The 18,836-nt window shown below is 44.9% G+C and overlaps 1 protein-coding gene across 1 annotated transcript in view; it reads right to left on the reverse strand.

The window, feature by feature from the left end:
- The window catches only part of LOC311112983 (uncharacterized protein), a gene marked incomplete at its 3' end in the record, with an annotated part of 154,558 nt that overhangs the window by 131,617 nt on the left and 4,105 nt on the right, over positions 1-18,836 (reverse strand). Inside the window, exon 2 of the mRNA XM_084156109.1 lies at positions 16,562-16,741. Within this exon, the coding sequence (XP_084012235.1) occupies positions 16,562-16,741 (180 nt within the window). The remainder of the gene's footprint in view (positions 1-16,561; positions 16,742-18,836) is intronic.

The raw sequence follows: 18,836 nt of genomic DNA on the forward strand, positions 1-18,836 counted from the left end.
GGGATTTTCAGGGGCTGGGGGGAAAAAGGAGACCTGAGAAAGTGGTTCTCCTCTTGAGAGAGCCCCTGTCCAGCAAAGCCCAGCTTTGCCATGCTAGCTTAAGACCATCCTCTCACCGCTTCACTGGACCAAAGTCAATCCACTACCCCTTGACTCTTCACCAGCCAAAAGCACCCTCTTGGGAGAAATCTTTCACTTGGACCGATTGGGTTGAGATATTCAACCGCAAAGGGGGGAGGCCATCGGGGCTAACCTGGCAACCCACTGACAGCCGAGTCCTCTTTTATCGATTACCACAGCAGCTGTTGAGAGAATGAAATGGGGGTGGCAGAAGAAAAGAAAAAGAAATGGCCTCGGTGGGAGCACCATCTCTCCCATCCTGGTTAATGGACCTCACTGAATTAAAGAGATCTTAACAATCCAAGGCTAATTGTGGGATCACGATATATTAACCCGCTTCAATTCTAAAGGGTGCCATTCATGGCTGTTTTACTCCAAGCACTTCAATTAGCCATAAAGCATGCTGGCAAGCGCCGGCAGGACCATTCCATCTCTCTCCCACCTCCCTCCTTCCCTCCCCTGCCTCAGAAAAAAAAGCAGCACACCAGTCATTATCAGGTGAGGTCCTTTGTTATCAGACAGGCTGTCTTTGAAATCGTCCTTGCTTTAACTATTTTATTGAGTTCCGCCGAGCCATTGTGTTCCAGCGATATTATTCATGCCACTGATAATGGGGTGTGTGTGTTTAAAAAAATAAACATACACTTTTGAACTTCGAGGCAAATAGCCAAATTAAATGGACTAATTGCTTCTTGAAGATTTGAAGCCTCCAAGCAATGCGCCAGGGATCACATTTCAAGTGCATCTTTACATCTTTGAAGGTGGGGAATAAAAAAAACACTCTAAAAGTTTCCACAATTGGAAACCTGATCATTCAATAAGAGAGAGGTGAATTTTATACAGACAATCGTGCACTGCTGTTATCTTAAAATGAAAGACCGTTACAACAGCCACTCAGGGAGAAGAAAAAAAATCCTCTCATTCTAAATGGGTCATATGTTATTGAAAGTACTGTTTAGACTCTCTCCGCAAATAAGGGGAGAAATTTTAAAAAAAGTCAGTCTACACAGACAGAAAACATTTCTTAATAAATTGGCCTGCGAATTGCTCGGGGTTAAATCCGCGCCTTGACAATTTAATTGTGCTGCTTTGTCTAATCAAAGCACAATCAGAAACGAAGGGGAAACCATGCTAGGAGAGGGGAGGTGAGTCGCTTCAACGTCACAACTCCACCAAGAAAGCAGCATTAGATTTGATAAACAAATAATGTCATTCTGTATTATTGCCCCAGATTTCAGAGGAAATAAATCAGTCAGCCGCCACTAAGGCGTTAGTCGAGCTGACAAGTCAGCTGGTCACAGTGGCGCAACATATGGCAGGAGAGGGGGGAGGGAAAGGGCCGATTTATGCTTGATCCGGCAATGTGGTGCGGAGGCTCCGTACAGAGAGTATGACGCAATTGAGGAGCCTCCGGAGGCTTGCGGAGGCCAAATCAAGCTCTGAACGGTGATGCCATGCACCTCCCAAATTTTATAACAATGTGGAGGGCTCCGTATAGCTCCGCATTTACATGATTGGTTGATGGTAGGTGGGGGCAGTAGGTCCTGTATAAACACAAACTCACTTCCTTGACAACTTCCATGACAACTATGGAGAACTTTGACGAAAGGCTATCAGAACAAGTTTGCAAATATAAACATCTTTATGATACCTCGTGTAGGGATTTCAAAGACACAAAAATGAGGGAGAAAGAGATCGGGGAGGTAATGGCGATGGAAGGGGACACTTGCCATAAGAAGTGGAGGCAGTTGTGGGACAAGTCCGTAAAGCAAGTGGGAAAACAGTGGCCCTTTTTTTTTGGGGGGGGGGGGGTAGATCAGCTTTAATATTGCAGATAGATTGTAACTTCCATCAATGTAATTGTCTGCATCACTTCCAATCCCCCATATGTTTTTTTCCCCCCTCGCATATATATATATATACATACATATATATACATACATATCCTTTAAAAATATATATATTTCCCTTTATTACCTTCCAACCCCACCATCCCGTCCCCAATTGGAGTAAACTAGCGAACAACAACGCTTAGGCCTCTACTTTATGCTCATACATACTATATACATTTTATGGACACAGTCAATAATTATATTTTGTTTGTTTTTACTCCTGAACTTCCTCCGATCATTTTCATGATGTCCATCTGGTATGCTTCTATATGCCATATCTTTCTAACTGTGCTCTTTCACAAAAGCTCACAATATATAACCTATATACTTATTATGGACACAGCATATCTTACACTAGTTATCTTGTTGTTAGTAGTTGTTGTTATTAGTCCCATCCTTCAGCTCCATTCAACACCTCCCATCTATCTCTTAACACCATCCATATTGGATTTCTATTTGCCATATATTTTTCAACTGTACTGTGATGTTTTACAAAAGTTCTGAACCTTTCTATTCTCAATGTTTCTACAGTTTGTGAAATGAAAATAAACATTTTTGCTAAAAGTATTATTATATTATTGATCGATTGACTATGACTTTTCAGATCACCCAGTAGTGCTATCTGCAGGGTCAGCTCCATGCAAATATTGCAATCCTTCAGCCATTCCTGGACCTGTGTCCAGAAACAAGCTACAAATGGACAGTATCAAAACAAATGATATAATGATTCTGTCTCTTCACAGCCAAATCTGCAGAGCTGGGAAGATTGTATCCATTCTATTGGTAGCAAGAATTTTATATACAGTGGGGAAAAAAAGTATTTAGTCAGCCACCAATTGTGCATGTTCTCCCACTTAAAAAGATGAGAGAGGCCTGTAATTTTCATCATAGGTAGACGTCAACTATGACAGACAAAATGAGAAAATAAATTCCAGAAAATCACATTGTAGGATTTTTAATGAATTTATTTGCAAATTATGGTGGAAAATAAGTATTTGGTCACCTACAAACAAGCAAGATTTCTGGCTCTCACAGACCTGTAAGTTCTTCTTTAAGAGGCTCCTCTGTCCTCCACTCGTTACCTGAATTAATGGCACCTGTTTGAACTTGTTATCAGTATAAAAGACAACTGTCCACAACCTCAAACAGTCACACTCCAAACTCCACTATGGCCAAGACCAAAGAGCTGTCAAAGGACACCAGAAACAAAATTGTAGACCTGCACCAGGCTGGGAAAACTGAATCTGCAATAGGTAAGCAATAGGTAAGCATACAAGACCACTGATAATCTCCCTCGATCTGGGGCTCCACGCAAGATCTCACCCCGTGGGGTCAAAATGATCACAAGAACGGTGAGCAAAAATCCCAGAACCACACGGGGGGACCTAGTGAATGACCTGCAGAGAGCTGGGACCAAAGTAACAAAGCCTACCATCAGTAACACACTACGCCGCCAGGGACTCAAATCCTGCAGTGCCAGACGTGTCCCCCTGCTTAAGCCAGTACATGTCCAGGCCCGTCTGAAGTTTGCTAGAGTGCATTTGGATGATCCAGAAGAGGATTGGGAGAATGTCATATGGTCAAATGAAACCAAAATATAACTTTTTGGTAAAAACTCAACTCGTCGTGTTTGGAGGACAAAGAATGCTGAGTTGCATCCAAAGAACACCATACCTACTGTGAAGCATGGGGGTGGAAACATCATGCTTTGGGGCTGTTTTTCTGCAAAGGGACCAGGACGACTGATCCGTGTAAAGGAAAGAATGAATGGGGCCATGTATCGTGAGATTTTGAGTGAAAACCTCCTTCCATCAGCAAGGGCATTGACGATGAAACGTGGCTGGGTCTTTCAGCATGACAATGATCCCAAACACACCGCCCGGGCAACGAAGGAGTGGCTTCGTAAGAGGCATTTCAAGATCCTGGAGTGGCCTAGCCAGTCTCCAGATCTCAACCCCATAGAAAATCTTTGGAGGGAGTTGAAAGTCCGTGTTGCCCAGCGACAGCCCCAAAACATCACTGCTCTAGAGGAGATCTGCATGGAGGAATGGGCCAAAATACCAGCAACAGTGTGTGAAAACCTTGTGAAGAGTTACAGAAAACGTTTGACCTGTGTCATTGCCAACAAAGGGTATATAACAAAGTATTGAGAAACTTTTGTTATTGACCAAATACTTATTTTCCACCATAATCTGCAAATAAATTCATTAAAAATCCTACAATGTGATTTTCAGGATTTTTTTCTTCTCATTTTGTCTGTCATAGTTGACGTGTACCTATGATGAAAATTACAGGCCTCTCTCATCTTTTTAAGTGGGAGAACTTGCACAATTGGTGGCTGACTAAATACTTTTTTTCCCCACTGTAATAATTTAAATTGAAAAATTCTAAGTTTTGAATCCGGTGTCGTTTTGCGTATCAGTTCATAAACACTATGCCATGGAATCGGTACGTCAAAAATGTCTTCGCAAATATTTTGCAATCTATATGGGACGGCTGTCAATCTTTTGGTCCTTAAATGAAACTGGTAAACTTTTTTATTTATCACAATTTTCTTTAACCAATTATGTTCTGTAATGCAAGGCCGACAGACAAGTTCCTTACTTTTTCCCCCTTCCACTTTCCTCTTCCATTTTTGCGGTAATGCTGCAATTATTTGGTTGTAATTTTGGGTAGAGCAGACATTTCCATATGTTTTTGTTAGCTGCATGTGGGACATAACTCCACCATTCCTACCGATAATATCATTTACGAAGGTTATACCTTTTATAAACATTTTCTCAAAAAAGAACGTTTTTTTTTCAATTAGTATATTTGAGTTTAACCACAATATTTGTTGCAATGCAACAGTGCCACTTTTTACTTCATGCTGTCCTGGCTGAGCTCCTATGTCAAGCACCGGGAAACCAACTCCAACATCTCAGAAGAGGTAAGGTCATGTCTTTTAATTTAGCCAGCTGCTTGTAAGTAGCTGGCTGGCTATAGAGATTAGCCCTGAATCACTAAGAGTGGTGCGTTTTAAGTGGTGCAGACCAATTTATTGGATGCGTATGACACACTCTGCTCTGCGGAGGCCGCATCGCCGTAAATGCTGTACGGCCACCGCATTTGCCGGTTTGACCATGAATAGGCTTTAAGGTGCAGCACGATGCACTGCGGGGACAAATCGTGCAGCCACCAGATATGCCAGTCATTTAGCACATTTACTGGGAGGGAGAGAGAAGGTGATTGTAACCTATAGGAACAACACAATACATAACAGTGCTGTATAGCTCTTTAGTGTGTGTGAGTGTGTGTGTGTGTCTGTGTGCATACATGCGTGTGTGTCTGGCTGCACTGTCTGTCTCAGTGTTACGAGTCATAAAACTACATGTTAAAACTGTCAAATTTGTCAAGGCCATGATTGGCCAGGTAACAGATGCCAGAGCTGAAGGCCGGTCTCGTTTTACCGTCTGGATACTGGAGTCAACAGTGCATCGGATTATTCAAAGTCCATTTCCCAAGCAAACGATCCCAAGCAAGAGACTGGGGTCTGCTTGCTTTGGACACAAGGCTCACCAGGTGGCATCGGTCAACACCTGAAATGGTTGTGAGCCAAGACTGTTGCCCATCTCCACGCCACACACAAAAACACACACACGCACACACACACACACACACACACAGAGAAATAAACACACGTATACTGCCCATTTACCCAGCAATAAAATTCCTTGACCGTCTGGGTTTTACATACAGATAAGAGTGGTCAAAACTGTGGGTCGTCCACTCAGCTGAAATCAGACCATTTCCCTCTCTGCTGAGCTAATGCCATAAGAGGGCTCATATCCTAGCTTGCCTAAGCTCTTAGGAATGTACTACTAGAGATCCTGGAGTAGTATTATGACCACTGACCGTTTGATCCAAATCAGAAATCTTGGCCCTACACACAGTTTTTCAGTGATGTCAGGAGTGATGTCAAAGGCAGGATATCACTGTCACGTCACTCCCATTGACAACCAGTGTGACAACAGTGGAAACTACATTCTGGCCTGTCGGTGAAGCCTTGGACTGTGTGAGGTAGAAGTGTATACCCTGAGGCCAGCACTGATGATGTGTGTCCTGGGAGCCATTTCAACCGTTAGAGTGCTATGTGTTGAGAATGGAGAGCGCGAGAGAGAGAGCGCAAGAGCGGGATAAAATCCTTTTGACCGATTCTCTGTCGAAGACCATCAAATCAGACACAACTCACTCTGATTCTGAGAGTAACCCAAACGTGTTTAGAAGAAAACGTCTCTTTATTCTAGTTTGTAAAAGGTTGATGGACAGTCTTTGACCGACAGCTCCAGCTGTCCCACCACAACTCTTGACCGAAACCCTGATGCAAAACATGCCCAGGTCTCGAAAATCTGCTGACGCCACCTCGTCCTACGGCAATTTTTAGACTTCAGCCTTACTGGTTGTGCAGTACCTCTGGGTCAAAAGTCAGGGGAGTCAGCAAAAGCTACGCCACCACAACAACATCAGCAGCCATGAAACAAGCCTGAATCCTTGCTCAGGATTCTCTAAGCAGGTGTACACATGACAGAAACAATCAGACATAGCTGCTCGCACACCGCCAACGGTGGATCTCTAAGGAGATCGGACTGTTGGACACCAACAAATGAAGAGATGGACACCAACAAATTAAGAGAAAGCCAGTGGTTGGTTCCATATGCCTCTAGCAAAGAGGGGGTGGGAGGGGGGGGGGGGCTGAAGGCCTAAATAAACCCTCCCCTCCCCCAGGAGGTTTGGACTAGTCTGCCCACCACCACTGCTGAAGACAACTGGAGGTCTCCAGTGACTAGACTTACTAGAGTCTGAGGAGAGTCTTAGTCACAAGCGTTACAGGCCCAGGAGAGTCCCCGATCACCAGACAGCTGAAGCCAGACCATGAGGGGGGTTTATATGAACAGTGTGATTAGAGAATCCACATCTAAGGCCTAACGCAGAACTGCTGTTGTTTTTCATCTCTCTCCTTCTAACAGATGGTCAGAGTGTTCCGAGCCTGTTCTTTTAAAAAAATAACGTAATTATACACCATCAAAATGTTTGGATGGTCTTTCGTGTGGTGGTTAGGGGTGGGGGTTTTCTGTATTAGCCAGGTTGACGCAAGAAATGTAGGTGCTTGCATTCCTACTTAGTTGAAATGGGACTTCAGACACGAGAGCTTTGATTGTATCAAAAATCCCACTATATACAGAGTGAGAGGTGGGGAATATTTTCTGTCCTTTTTTCTAATGGCATGCAACTAGCTGTTTGCTTAAGTAGGCAGCTATGAATCTGCAGTGCTAAGCATCCCTCGGTACGTGTCGGCGTGTAGATGGTGATGGTCAGTAGACAGAGAGTGTGTGTGGGTGGGGCTCTGAAGTCCAAACCTTGTTAAAACGGACATTGTCACATTTCCTCCACCAAAGCGCGCGTTGGTACCTGTTACCATTACCGTGCGTGTAGCAAGACGAAACAAAAACAAGACACATTTTGTGTGGTGTTAGGGGGAGGGTGTTTTGTCATGACATTTACAAGGAGAGAGAACAGCAAAAGCTTCTCCTTTTCTCACAGAACTGCCAAGGATAATATCCGCTGCACCCCTCCATCCTTCCCTCCTTTCCCCTCATAACCTTTCAGACCATGCCAAGCTCATCAAGAGCAGCGGGCCTTTTCATTTGTCACAGTAATATCTATGGAGGATACATGCCAGAGAAAGGAGAGAGCAAGAATGGGGTGGACAGATACAGTGGTGTTGTGTACCGGGACGCAAACAGGAAATATTTGGTATGCAGGGAAGCACACTACTGCGTCGATTGGGTGCGTGTGTGTGTGTGCATGCGGGTGTGTTTCTATGTATGCATGGGTTTGCGTCTATGTATGTGCGTGTTGGGAAAGGTATGGACCCAATATCACAAATTTATGGTAATTGAACCCACATAAATCTTTTTGGAAAATGCAGTCAATTTGATTCTGTGGCAAAAGGTCACCCTATTCAATTTACACTCTATGCTGAGTACAATAAGGAGAGCAGAAAACACCTGAAAGCAAATGATCTTATCAAGCCTAGAGACCTCAGCACTTACCTACTGCATAAAAGCTATTTGCTGATTACTAAATAAATGCATTATCTTTTACCTTGACTTCTGTGCATGTGTGTGTGTTTCCCCCCCGTTGTTTCTGGTCTGGGTGCTGCAGCAGGTAACCCTGGTCCGTGCCTTGACTTTGTGAGCAAGTTATCAGAGTCACGTTTCATCCACTGGCAATCTGATGCCCTTTCTGGGATGGCGGCACACTAGGCAGCAGGTAAACATAAGAGGACGTACAAAACCTTCACCAGTCTGAGTGGGACTATTGAGGGATATTATGTCTCCTCAACTGTGGAGCTACACAGACCAAACTAAGTAGAGAAAGTCTAAGTCCTCAGCATCAATACAGATGGGTATTAGGAAAGATTTCATAGGTGGACTTAAATAAATTGAAATACCCTTTATTGAAATACCTGTCAAAGAGTAGCCTTCACTGTAATTTATATGAATGTATTTTTGTGTGTTTATATATCTAGGATCATAAAATGTCAATTCATTATCACAGGTAAATCCAGTTAATAGATTTTTCCAATTTTTCCGGTTTGTTTGAATGTTAGATTGAGTGGAATGTCCCTTTAATTGTCAGCTGACTGCTTGCAAGCATTGCTAATTAGCTAAATGCATACTGACACACCTGTGGCCTCCTGCCTCAAGTGCTTCAGTTTCTTTAAATGGAGGATGGTGTTAAGTGTTTGAAGGTTACTGCTGGTATTTATTATAATATCACCGTCTCTGTCTCATAAATGTGGGAGGGCATCGGCCAGCTATCTAACACCATCGTTTATGAACTCTCCAAAGCTTGTACTTTCTCCCAAAGCACCTGTTCACTTACCTTCATGGATTTGAAGGACAATTACTGGTACATGGAAACGCCCTCTAGCCCACGCCTACACCAATCCAATGCTTTTCATTTTGTGGGGAGTAGTGAACGAGTGCACACTTCAGCATGAAGGAGAGATTATTGGGATGCAGTCTGTGGATGTTTTGACATGACGTTGCCCATTGATATAGGCCTAGCTTATTCTGCTCCGCTAGCAATTGGCCAGCATAATTGACAATACTAGACAAAATTGTCTGGGTACAAAGCCTACAATCTGCCAGTTAATATAAGTAATGACAACACTAATGTGGTATTGGACACAGACAGGGATGGAGGAATAGAGGGATTTCGAGCTAGCACTCATTATTTTGACTGCTTAAATTAGGTCAACAGTCCCATCGGAGGACACGCACACTTTTCCCGAATGTGCTTCATAACAAATGTGTTCATCCTTCCAGTGAGAACGAACCCACTAATCTACCCCATAAACACAGCACACACACAGAGGCAAGCAGACAGGCAGACCCCCCCCCCTTCCCTTTTCCACACACACACACACACACACACACACACACACACACACACACACACACACACACACACACACCATCAATGTCCATGCTGCAGCTTTCTGCTTAGCCTACTGTCTGTCAGTGGTAATGATTGTCAAGCCAATGTGAGTCATCTCAGCAGCCACTCACTCAAGCACAAGGACTTACTTCAAGAGCTTTTTCAACTATTTAAGGCCCTGCCTGAGCCCAAATGTTCAAATAGAGAAAACAAGCTTGAACCATAAGCATGCAGTTCGCATAGCTCAATTGGTCTGAACGTAGTTCCGGAATGACCAGGGTTGTGAGTTTGACTTCCACATCAAAAGCATACAAGAAGAAGAAACACCGCTCACTCTGTGGAAGAACAAACAATCAAGACCAGCTACTTTTTAAGAGACAGAGTCCATTTTTTCTATCAAGCCAATTATACATTTCCAGTGCAGTCAATAACATCCTATTCTATGAGTAGGGCTAGGGAAGAGAGAGGCGCTAGTGCAGAAATGCTAGCTGGAGCAAGGCAGGGCTGCCAGGCTGGGGAGGGCTACACACCTCTGATCGATATGCCTCTCCTGGAGAGGAGGATCACATAGGACTGATAGCACTTCACATCTAATCACTGAACCCATGGATTGAAGGCCTCACTCCTTCTTTCTATCGTTCACTTGCTCTCACTCTCTCTTTAATTCACTTTCTCTCCTTTCTCTTCACTCTGTATTCTCACTCTCTCTCTTACTCTACCTCGCTCTCTCTATCCCTCTGAAAAGCAAGTGTTTTTAACTCCCACCCGCTTGAAAGTATACAGTATTAAATAATACAGGAAGGCTTGCGGTTTGGGTTCATTTGTGTATTTGTGTGTATGTATGTGTGTGTGTGTGTATATGTGTGTGTGTGTGTGTGCGTGCGTGTATGTGTAAGTGTATGTGTGTGTGCGTGCAGGGGGCTTATTGGCTTAGCATTTCCGGCCAGGGTAAAGAGAAGCGGTCCTGAAAGGCTCTTAGTACAGATTACCCTCTCGCACTAAAAATAGCCACATACACACACACACACACTAGCTACTAGTATAGCTTGAGGAAGTGTGAGTGCCTACTTATTGCAGCAACAGCATGCCAACTTTACTCCTTACTCTTACAATAACAACAACATACACACACATTACAACCTCAGAGGAAACACAACCTATCCTGATGTAACAAATACAATAAACCAGCTATGGGGGCTTCACTCCAGTGGCTGGCGACCAGATTCTACTTTGACGAAAATGTGAGGTGGATGTGACCTCTTCATGGTTAACCTTTACCCCATGTTCTCTTTAGGGGTTCAGGAGGGAGACATACAGGACACTAGGTCACATAGCTGACCCCACCTGTGTTGGGACCTTATACAGTATATGGTGTCGTCAGATGATACTGTTGGTGGGTTTTGCACGCACCACTTTTCCGTTATTTATTTTTTAGAATCTTTTGAAACTTCACCAATTTGGACTATTTTGTGTACGTCCATTACATGAAATCCAAATAAAAAGCCATTTAAATTACAGGTTGTAATGTAACAAAATAGGAAAAACACCAAGGGGGATGAATACTTTTGCAAGGCACTGTATTTGCTCCAACCCAGCCCTCAATCAGCAGTGTCTCTCTTTTGGAAGACATACTACAGTCAGCCAGCCTGCCAGCCAGCCTGCCAAGCAACCTCCGAAGGATATTCCCTCTTGCTCTTTTCCAAACATGCCCTGAGGGGACTCTTTTCTGGGCTGCCTCTCTCACCTCACTCCTGCTTCCCTCCCCCCTCCCTCAGTCTGAGGGGAGAAGAGTCTGGGGGTGAATCCATATCTTTATGCCCACTGGATGTGAAGCGTTCTAACGGGGCTGTTTGCGGACAGCCTTTAGGGAGAGTGTATGTGTGTGTGTGTGTGAGAGCCAATGGAGTGTTGTGCCAGGGAGAGATATATAGAGAGAAGGATAGGATAGAGGGAGGAGTATCTCTTTACTGTGGAATGAATCTGACAGATGCTCAGAGACACTCAACCGTGTGTGTGTGTGTGTGTGTGTGTGTGTGCGTGCGCGCGCCTTTGCTTGCCTGTGTGTGTGAGTGAGTGCCTATACGTGTACATTTGAGTGTGCCTGTGTGTGTTGGAAGAAGGGGGTATTGGAACATAACATTTTGATCAGCACATTTGCAACACCCCTCCCAAAAAAATCCCACAAGGCTACTTTACAGTCAGAATGGCAGATCTGTGAGTCTGTTACACTGTTACAGAGATTGCCTTTGTTTTCCAGAATAAGGGGAGCCTTGCTTTTATCAAACTACAGTATATATGCACAAATTAGAGGTCCTAACAATGAGGGGAAGTGTGTTTTCTTTTAATAGGGCTCACTTGAGAGAATCATATTATACAGTACAGTATGATAATTCAGGCACCCTCGCTGAACTGCAGAAACAGTGCGGGTGCTGTGCTCTCAAATGTCAGCATAAATTTGCAAAATAAACGCAGCCAGCGTTCAGCGGGGACTGGTAACAGGGGGTGATGAGGGTCTATGTGTGTGTGTGTGTCAGTGTGTGTGTCAGTGTGTGTGTGCAAGTGTACTACTTGTGAGTGTCTAAGGTGATGGCGGGGGGGGGGGGGGCTATTAAACAAACATTTTGACACGTTCAGCACTTCCAAACGTACACACACACACACATCCCCCCCTAATCAATCCGGGCTGTCTTCCTCTTTCTCGGCCAGCTATGAGTAAGCACAGCATCTGCCCAAGGAAACATTTGAACAACACAAAAACAAACAAACGAGAAAAAAGCAGAGGGAACTCTCTCTCGGAGGCATAATACCATCTTGCTTTAACAATCCCAATGTAAGCAAGATCGCCCACCTCCGATGACTAATCTAGCGTGTGTGTGTGTGTGTGTGTGCGTGCGACCGACGCAGAAAAAGCCATTGCATATGCATTACCTGGCTAATGCCCTAAATCCTCCACTCCCTCTCTCGCCAGACTCACTTGTTTTTAATTCATCAGTGGGGGATTTCCGCTGGCACTCCACAGCGGGATTCTATCCTCGCCGCGAAAATGACGCCGATCACTCAATCCGCGGGATCAGCCACTTGTTTCAGACAGAGGCACGCACACTCACAGACGACGCACTCGACATCTTGTTTCACCTCTAGTGATGTTGACTTCCTCACTATCGTTGTTAATGAGAGACTCTGTTAATGGTCTGATATCTTTACTGGGTAATGTTGAGTAATTGACAGCTGGGGATAGAGTAATCTTTAAATGGCTTGATCAGTGTGTTTGAGACCGGCTGTCATTGAGCTAATGTTACTTCCACTCCTTCCTTACAAGGAGACGGCAGCCATATTTGATGGAGTGGGTAGAAAGTTGCTCCTAACCACTGATATAGGATCAGGTCTTCTTTAATCTGCGTAATGTTTGAGGTAGGGATTGAAGGGAGCATCATTTGATCCTAGATCTGTTGATATGAGTAACTTTGGGCTCCCACGTGATTCTCAGTCCACATTGGCAGCCGGTTGGGGAGTTTTGGACATAATCTCACTGGCAGACCCAACAACCACAGCCCGATATAGAAAGTGTTGGCTTAGTGGCCAAGCCTTGTTGAAGAGGTGTTAGAGCACACTGTGGTCCAGGCTGATAGCTGGCCTGGTAAGAGGCTGTGTGTCATTCTCAGCATTGTCCGGATCCCGCTGGAGTAACACTGGCAGAATAGAGTAAAAGAGGTCGCCCAAGGGACAGCATACACATACAATGCACATGAACAAGCACACCTGCAAACACACACAACAAGTGCACTCACAAGCAGACAGTCACACACACACACTATACCAAACACTTGATAGTAGTCACACATACCACACACAAACAGGCCATGAGCAGGATGTAAACAATCACCCTAGTCCATTAATGATCTAACCGACTTCACGCTAGATGTCACATTATTGACAGCCAGCGACTTTTTCAATTCTAGCTGTATAATAATAAAGCTGTTTACACATTTGCCACTTCCTGTCACGCGGCCGGCAGCATCTGCATAAGTGCCAACGCAACAAAAACAATACTTGTTCTTCTTTCCAAGTAGCGTGGGACCGAGACTGAAGTTCATCCAACACGACCAGTGTGTCCATTTTAGGAAGGATTCTCAGAGTCTGTTCTTAAAGAAGGAAAGACAGAGCTTTCTTTCTCTGGCATCGGTCTCTCTCTGTCTCAGTCTCTCTCTATCTCTATCACTCTGTCTCTCTATATCTGTTTATCTCTCTCTTTATTTCTCACACTCTCCCCCTCCCTCCAGAAGTGTGCAGTAGCCAGAGGGAGCCCAGCATAGCACACATCCCCCTGTCTTGGTTCCCCCTCCCTACCACCCACACTCCAGAAAGGGGCCCCACGGTGACAGCTGCACCCAGCTTCCAGGCACCCTCCCTGGGAAGCGGCGCAACCTCCACTCCCCTACCACCTCCAGACTCAACTCCACCATTTTAGCCCCGGAGATGGGCCAGATAAATCATGGCCAAGCGAACTGACACTGAAGGGCATCAACCGTCAAGTTCACAACAATCCACTGTGCCTTTTCTGCTGCTGCTCCCTGATCCTATATCTCTCTGTCTCTCTCTGTCTCTCTCTCTCTCTCTTTCGATCGCTCTCTCTCTGCTCATCTGCCTGCCAGCCAGGGCCTGTTCTGTTCTGTGCACACTAGAAGAACTCTATGGCAAATCACACATGCGGGATAAAAACAGAGCAACGGGCCCTTCAGCACTGTGTGTGCGTGTGTGTGTGTGTGTGTGTGGCGATACTACGATACCAGATTTTCCTTGGCAAGAAAGTTAATGCAAAGCAGAAAAAAACATGGTCCTTTAAAAACCTACTTTATGTAAAATATTGTCTGCCATAGCTTGCAAAATAAACAAATCTGACTCTGGGTGACAACAGAAGGCTGTTTATTTTTGTTTATATTTGTTTTCCTCGAGAAATTAATTTTGTTTAATTTCCTTCCTTGCTTACTAGTATCTCGATACTGCTATCGTGACAATACTAGCTGTGTGTGTGTGTGTCTGTGTGTGTGTGTGTGTGTGTGTGTGTGTGTGTGTGTGTGTGTGTGTGTGTGTGTGTGTGTGTGTGTGTGTGTGTGTGTGTGTGTGTGTGTGTGTGTGTGTGTGGAAAAATTAAGAAAATTAGTGAGTGAGATAGACAGAAAGAGAGTGATTGAGAGAGAAAGAGAATATGTGCATTTGTGTGTGCAGTAGTTATGTAAGTATGTGTGTGGATTTGTATGCCTATGAGGTTGTGTGTGTGTGTGTGTGTGTGTGTGTGTTCATTATTTTGTGCATTGCTTAAGGTTAGGGTAGAGACGACCTACCACGAACACCCATTAACCTCTAGTCAAGTAGTTTAAGAAAACATTGGCAGTAGATTGTGAGAGAGGAAGAATAAAAAGTCCAACTTGTTTTACACAACAGCTGGCCAATCATTAACCAGTTCTGAATCCTGACGTTATGATTGGGCACTGCAGTGCCCCACACAGGCCAATCAGGGAAGTGCAGAAAGTTTGTGCGGCAACCCCCAGCCCCAAGCCTCTGATCTGTGAGCGTGCACACACACAGAGAGAGAGAGAGAGAGAGAGAACCAACCATTTTCCCCCTGTCAGATTAGTAAGCAATAGAAATAACAGAAGCCAACTCCCAGCGTTGCTGTATGATGTACTGAGCACTTCGTATGGCAACTTGAAAACGTTCCACTTTCCAATTCCAGATAGCAACCGACAGTACAAGTAATACATTCGTTGATTGTAAAGCCAGCTCATTTGAAATGCATCACATTCATTACTGCTCAGATGTTTTCAAACGTTATAGCTGTTTTCTGATCGTCTCTCATGGAAAGGCAGAACCAGCGGTGTAGTATGTGTGTTGAAATAATGTAGTATCCTACACACACACTTCGTACATTGCTGGTTTCTCTATGCTGGCTACCTCAAAGAGTGCCTTGTGTTTTAAAATGTGACACACACACGACAGACATGTTAGCTTGTATTTTTATCCATCCCCTCATCGGCCGCAGGCCAAATCACTCTGAGGGTCCGGCGTCACATGACTAGCACTCAGGACGAGCACAGGGGACTGTCTAGGGGCCCCTCACTGGCACTAGGTTGAAAAACCAGAGGGAGGGGTGTGTGTGTGTGTGCGTGGAAAGAATTCTGTCCGCTATCAACCTCTCCCCTACTGGGGCCATTGAGACACACACTTTCCGCTTCCGAAATGTGACAGCATGACAAGACACAGACACACAGTGGCATTCCCCTCCAGCATTCTCCTCTCTCCAGCCAAGCCAGCACCAATCTCCGTCTTCCTCGCCACTGATCAACCAGTAATGAACTGTCTCTCGTAGCTTACTTGTCCCAAATGACTTTTTTGCTCCGCCAGCATGCTACTTTCAGTGGACTTTGCCTCCCTGAATGAGAGAGAGTGCAGCAGATTTAAAATTGAATGTTTTACTCCCAAACCCTCTGGAAAAGGGGGCTTTCGCAATATGGCCACAATATGGGGGCCAAGGGGGCAAGAGCTGGGTTTAATTACCTCTGCTCCTTTAGATGCCTGCCACAGCAGAGTAGAGCTGTGGCTGGACTGGACTGGAATGAATGACTTGGGGGATTGATAAAGTACTGTCAGGGAGAGAAGCCAAAGGGCAGTACAAAGGTCTCCAGGCTTATCGCCGAACCCCTGTTATCTTGACTTTGTACTTTTCAGGGGAATATAAAGTCCCTCTCTCAATACAGTCGGTACTACTACATACTGTACTAGGCGGGAGGTTTTTATCAAGTACCTGGAAGGCTTTCAACAGATAGCGAACTCAGCGTACAGTATGACGCATTTTTTTTTTCTCCGCTGACTGAGCTCAGGCTGGTGACCTCTGATGAGTTCATTTACCTAGCATCAACTTCCTAAATAGAAAAAAAATGAGTCAAGGCTACCATAATATCTGTAAATAGTTAACGACCGTGTCATAAATCATGTGATATTGGGGCAAAGGGGAGCAGAGGCGCTTGGGAAATAAAAACAAGCTGTTGTATGATATGCTCTCTTACCTCAAAGAGGTTGGAAGCCTCGTTGCCATATTGACTGGAAATTATCTCTGATTGGTCACTGTACCACTTGAGCCCGCCCAGGAAGCTGTCCGCATCCAGGTCGCTGACATCAAGCTCTGAGAGGTCGAGTTCGGGGAGGTCCGGACAGAGGGGTTGGTCTTCGCCAACCAAGGCAGCACACTGGGGAGACAAGAAGATGGGAGGTGTCGAAAACCCATCAACACACACAAAGGGGTGCAGACACACACACGTACGTACCAATGCACACACACACTGAGGCAAATTATGGAAGACACTTTTTCACATGAATTCACAAGGCGTTACCCCCACAGGTAGTATTTTATGGTTATTATGCAATATCTGTACACTACATCCTGGCCTAGAGGACATTCATTGCTTATTCGATGGCTCTTTGATGATAACAAGTTAACTTTATTGATAGGCCTACCTTGTTATATTTCTCATACTACATGGTTAGTTTCAGTAGACCAGGAAAGCCTGCTAGGCATATTGGCCTAATAGGTCAGACATTCATAAAGCCTGATAATTCATTCAAAATCGTGTTGCATGGGTATTCTTCCTATGGCTCTATGTCCATGTCACTGATAGGCTGAACGTCATTTGAATGACAGCATGGCTAGACTTGCCACCTGACTGGCTGCCCTGGGCAAGCGGGTGCGTCAACACAATGGCAGCAGTAGCCATGGCACAGATTTCACTCTGAAGCAAGGGTCGTTTTCCACACCATGCTGCCTGTTGACATTTCATTCTTCACTGTCCGCTTTTATATAGGGGCCTATGCGACAGCTGCTCTGCCGCTCTCCAGACACAAATCATCAGCTTCATCGAACTGCGTTTGAGGGGATCCACAGACTTTAAATATGTCAACCCGCTTTGGTGTGGAGAGAGGAGGAAGATGAGGCAACGAAGTTTGACTCTGCGCCAACGGTTGCAAGCTCAATGTAAACAAGTTCCAGGAAGGCGCTTTCCTAAACTACATTTCTTATTCAGGTGCCAAGATGTTACAAATGTTAATTGCTTCAGCGGCCCGTGCTTGCTTGAGGCAAGTTTATGCCAGCACTGCACGCAATGCATCTTGTTCTGGAACATGGCAGTCACTTCTACTCGATAGAGAGAGAAACGCGCACAACCCCCAGGCAAGCAAGGAGAGATCAGCTCCGAGTGAGCCAAATGCAGGTATTTTTTTTATCCCAAATTTACTCCCGGGTCTTCTCACTGACACATTCGTTATGCATAGATAAACAGGCGTTTTAAGTGTGGCAAATGTAAATTCGAACCCCACGTCATAAATGTTGGCTAGAGAGCTGTCAGGATTCAATGTATGCATATCAGACTTAAGGGAGCGTTAATGGTGATACCCTCGGGCATACCCCGGAGGCGGTTAGTTGGCCAAGGAGCCAGAGAGAGGGAGAGAGAGCATCTGGCTGGAGAGAGATGGGCCCAGGGTTCGTCTCAGGGCAACAGAGAGACAGATAGCCTACTATGACAAGTGGGAGGTAGGCTACAAAAAAACGAAAAACGCCCCGGCCGAAACGTGCCATAGTTGATCCGCCCTCTGGTTGCGCTCATGCGATGACATAGTCATAGGCTATATTTACGACACAACTCCCTCTCCTTTGCCCATTAGCTAGGATAAAGATGCAAATGCATCAGTCTCTATCCCTCCTAGCCCTGCAAAATGCCTCACTTTATCAAGATATACGAAAAAAGAAATCAAAGAGAGATCTGACATCTCATCTCAATCTTCTCATCCTCTTCCAAGGGTGTTAATGAAATAGCGCCGCCAGACAGAGCGAGGGGGGAGTGCGCTAACCGCCACTGCGAGCCAATGTGATTTACGCACACAGAACACATAAAAGCACCTGCTATGGTGAGATTATTAGGAATATGACTGGGGATTTGGAGTGCAATTATCTGGTTGTAAAGGGGGGGGGCTTTGGGAATTTCACGGCATGATTTATGCTCAACTCAGAATAAACTGACGCACTCAGAAAATAAAGAATAAAGAAAGCATGTCTGTCACAAGCAGGTCAGGTTCTGGAAAAACACGCACCTTCATGAGGGGGTATAGATAGGCACTATAGATAGGCAGCAGCTATCACTACGCTGATGTACTCGAAAATGCCCAGACGAACAAGAAAACATGATTAAAAAAATATATATATATTTGACAGGCTGGCTCAGACGACCGAGCATCCATCTATCTCTATTAATAATTTAAGTTAAAGTGTAAAGGAGTGCTACTGGTGCATAA

Source organism: Coregonus lavaretus (genome assembly GCF_964263955.1).
Source record: "Coregonus lavaretus genome assembly, chromosome: 39".
Classification (NCBI taxonomy): domain Eukaryota; kingdom Metazoa; phylum Chordata; class Actinopteri; order Salmoniformes; family Salmonidae; genus Coregonus; species Coregonus lavaretus.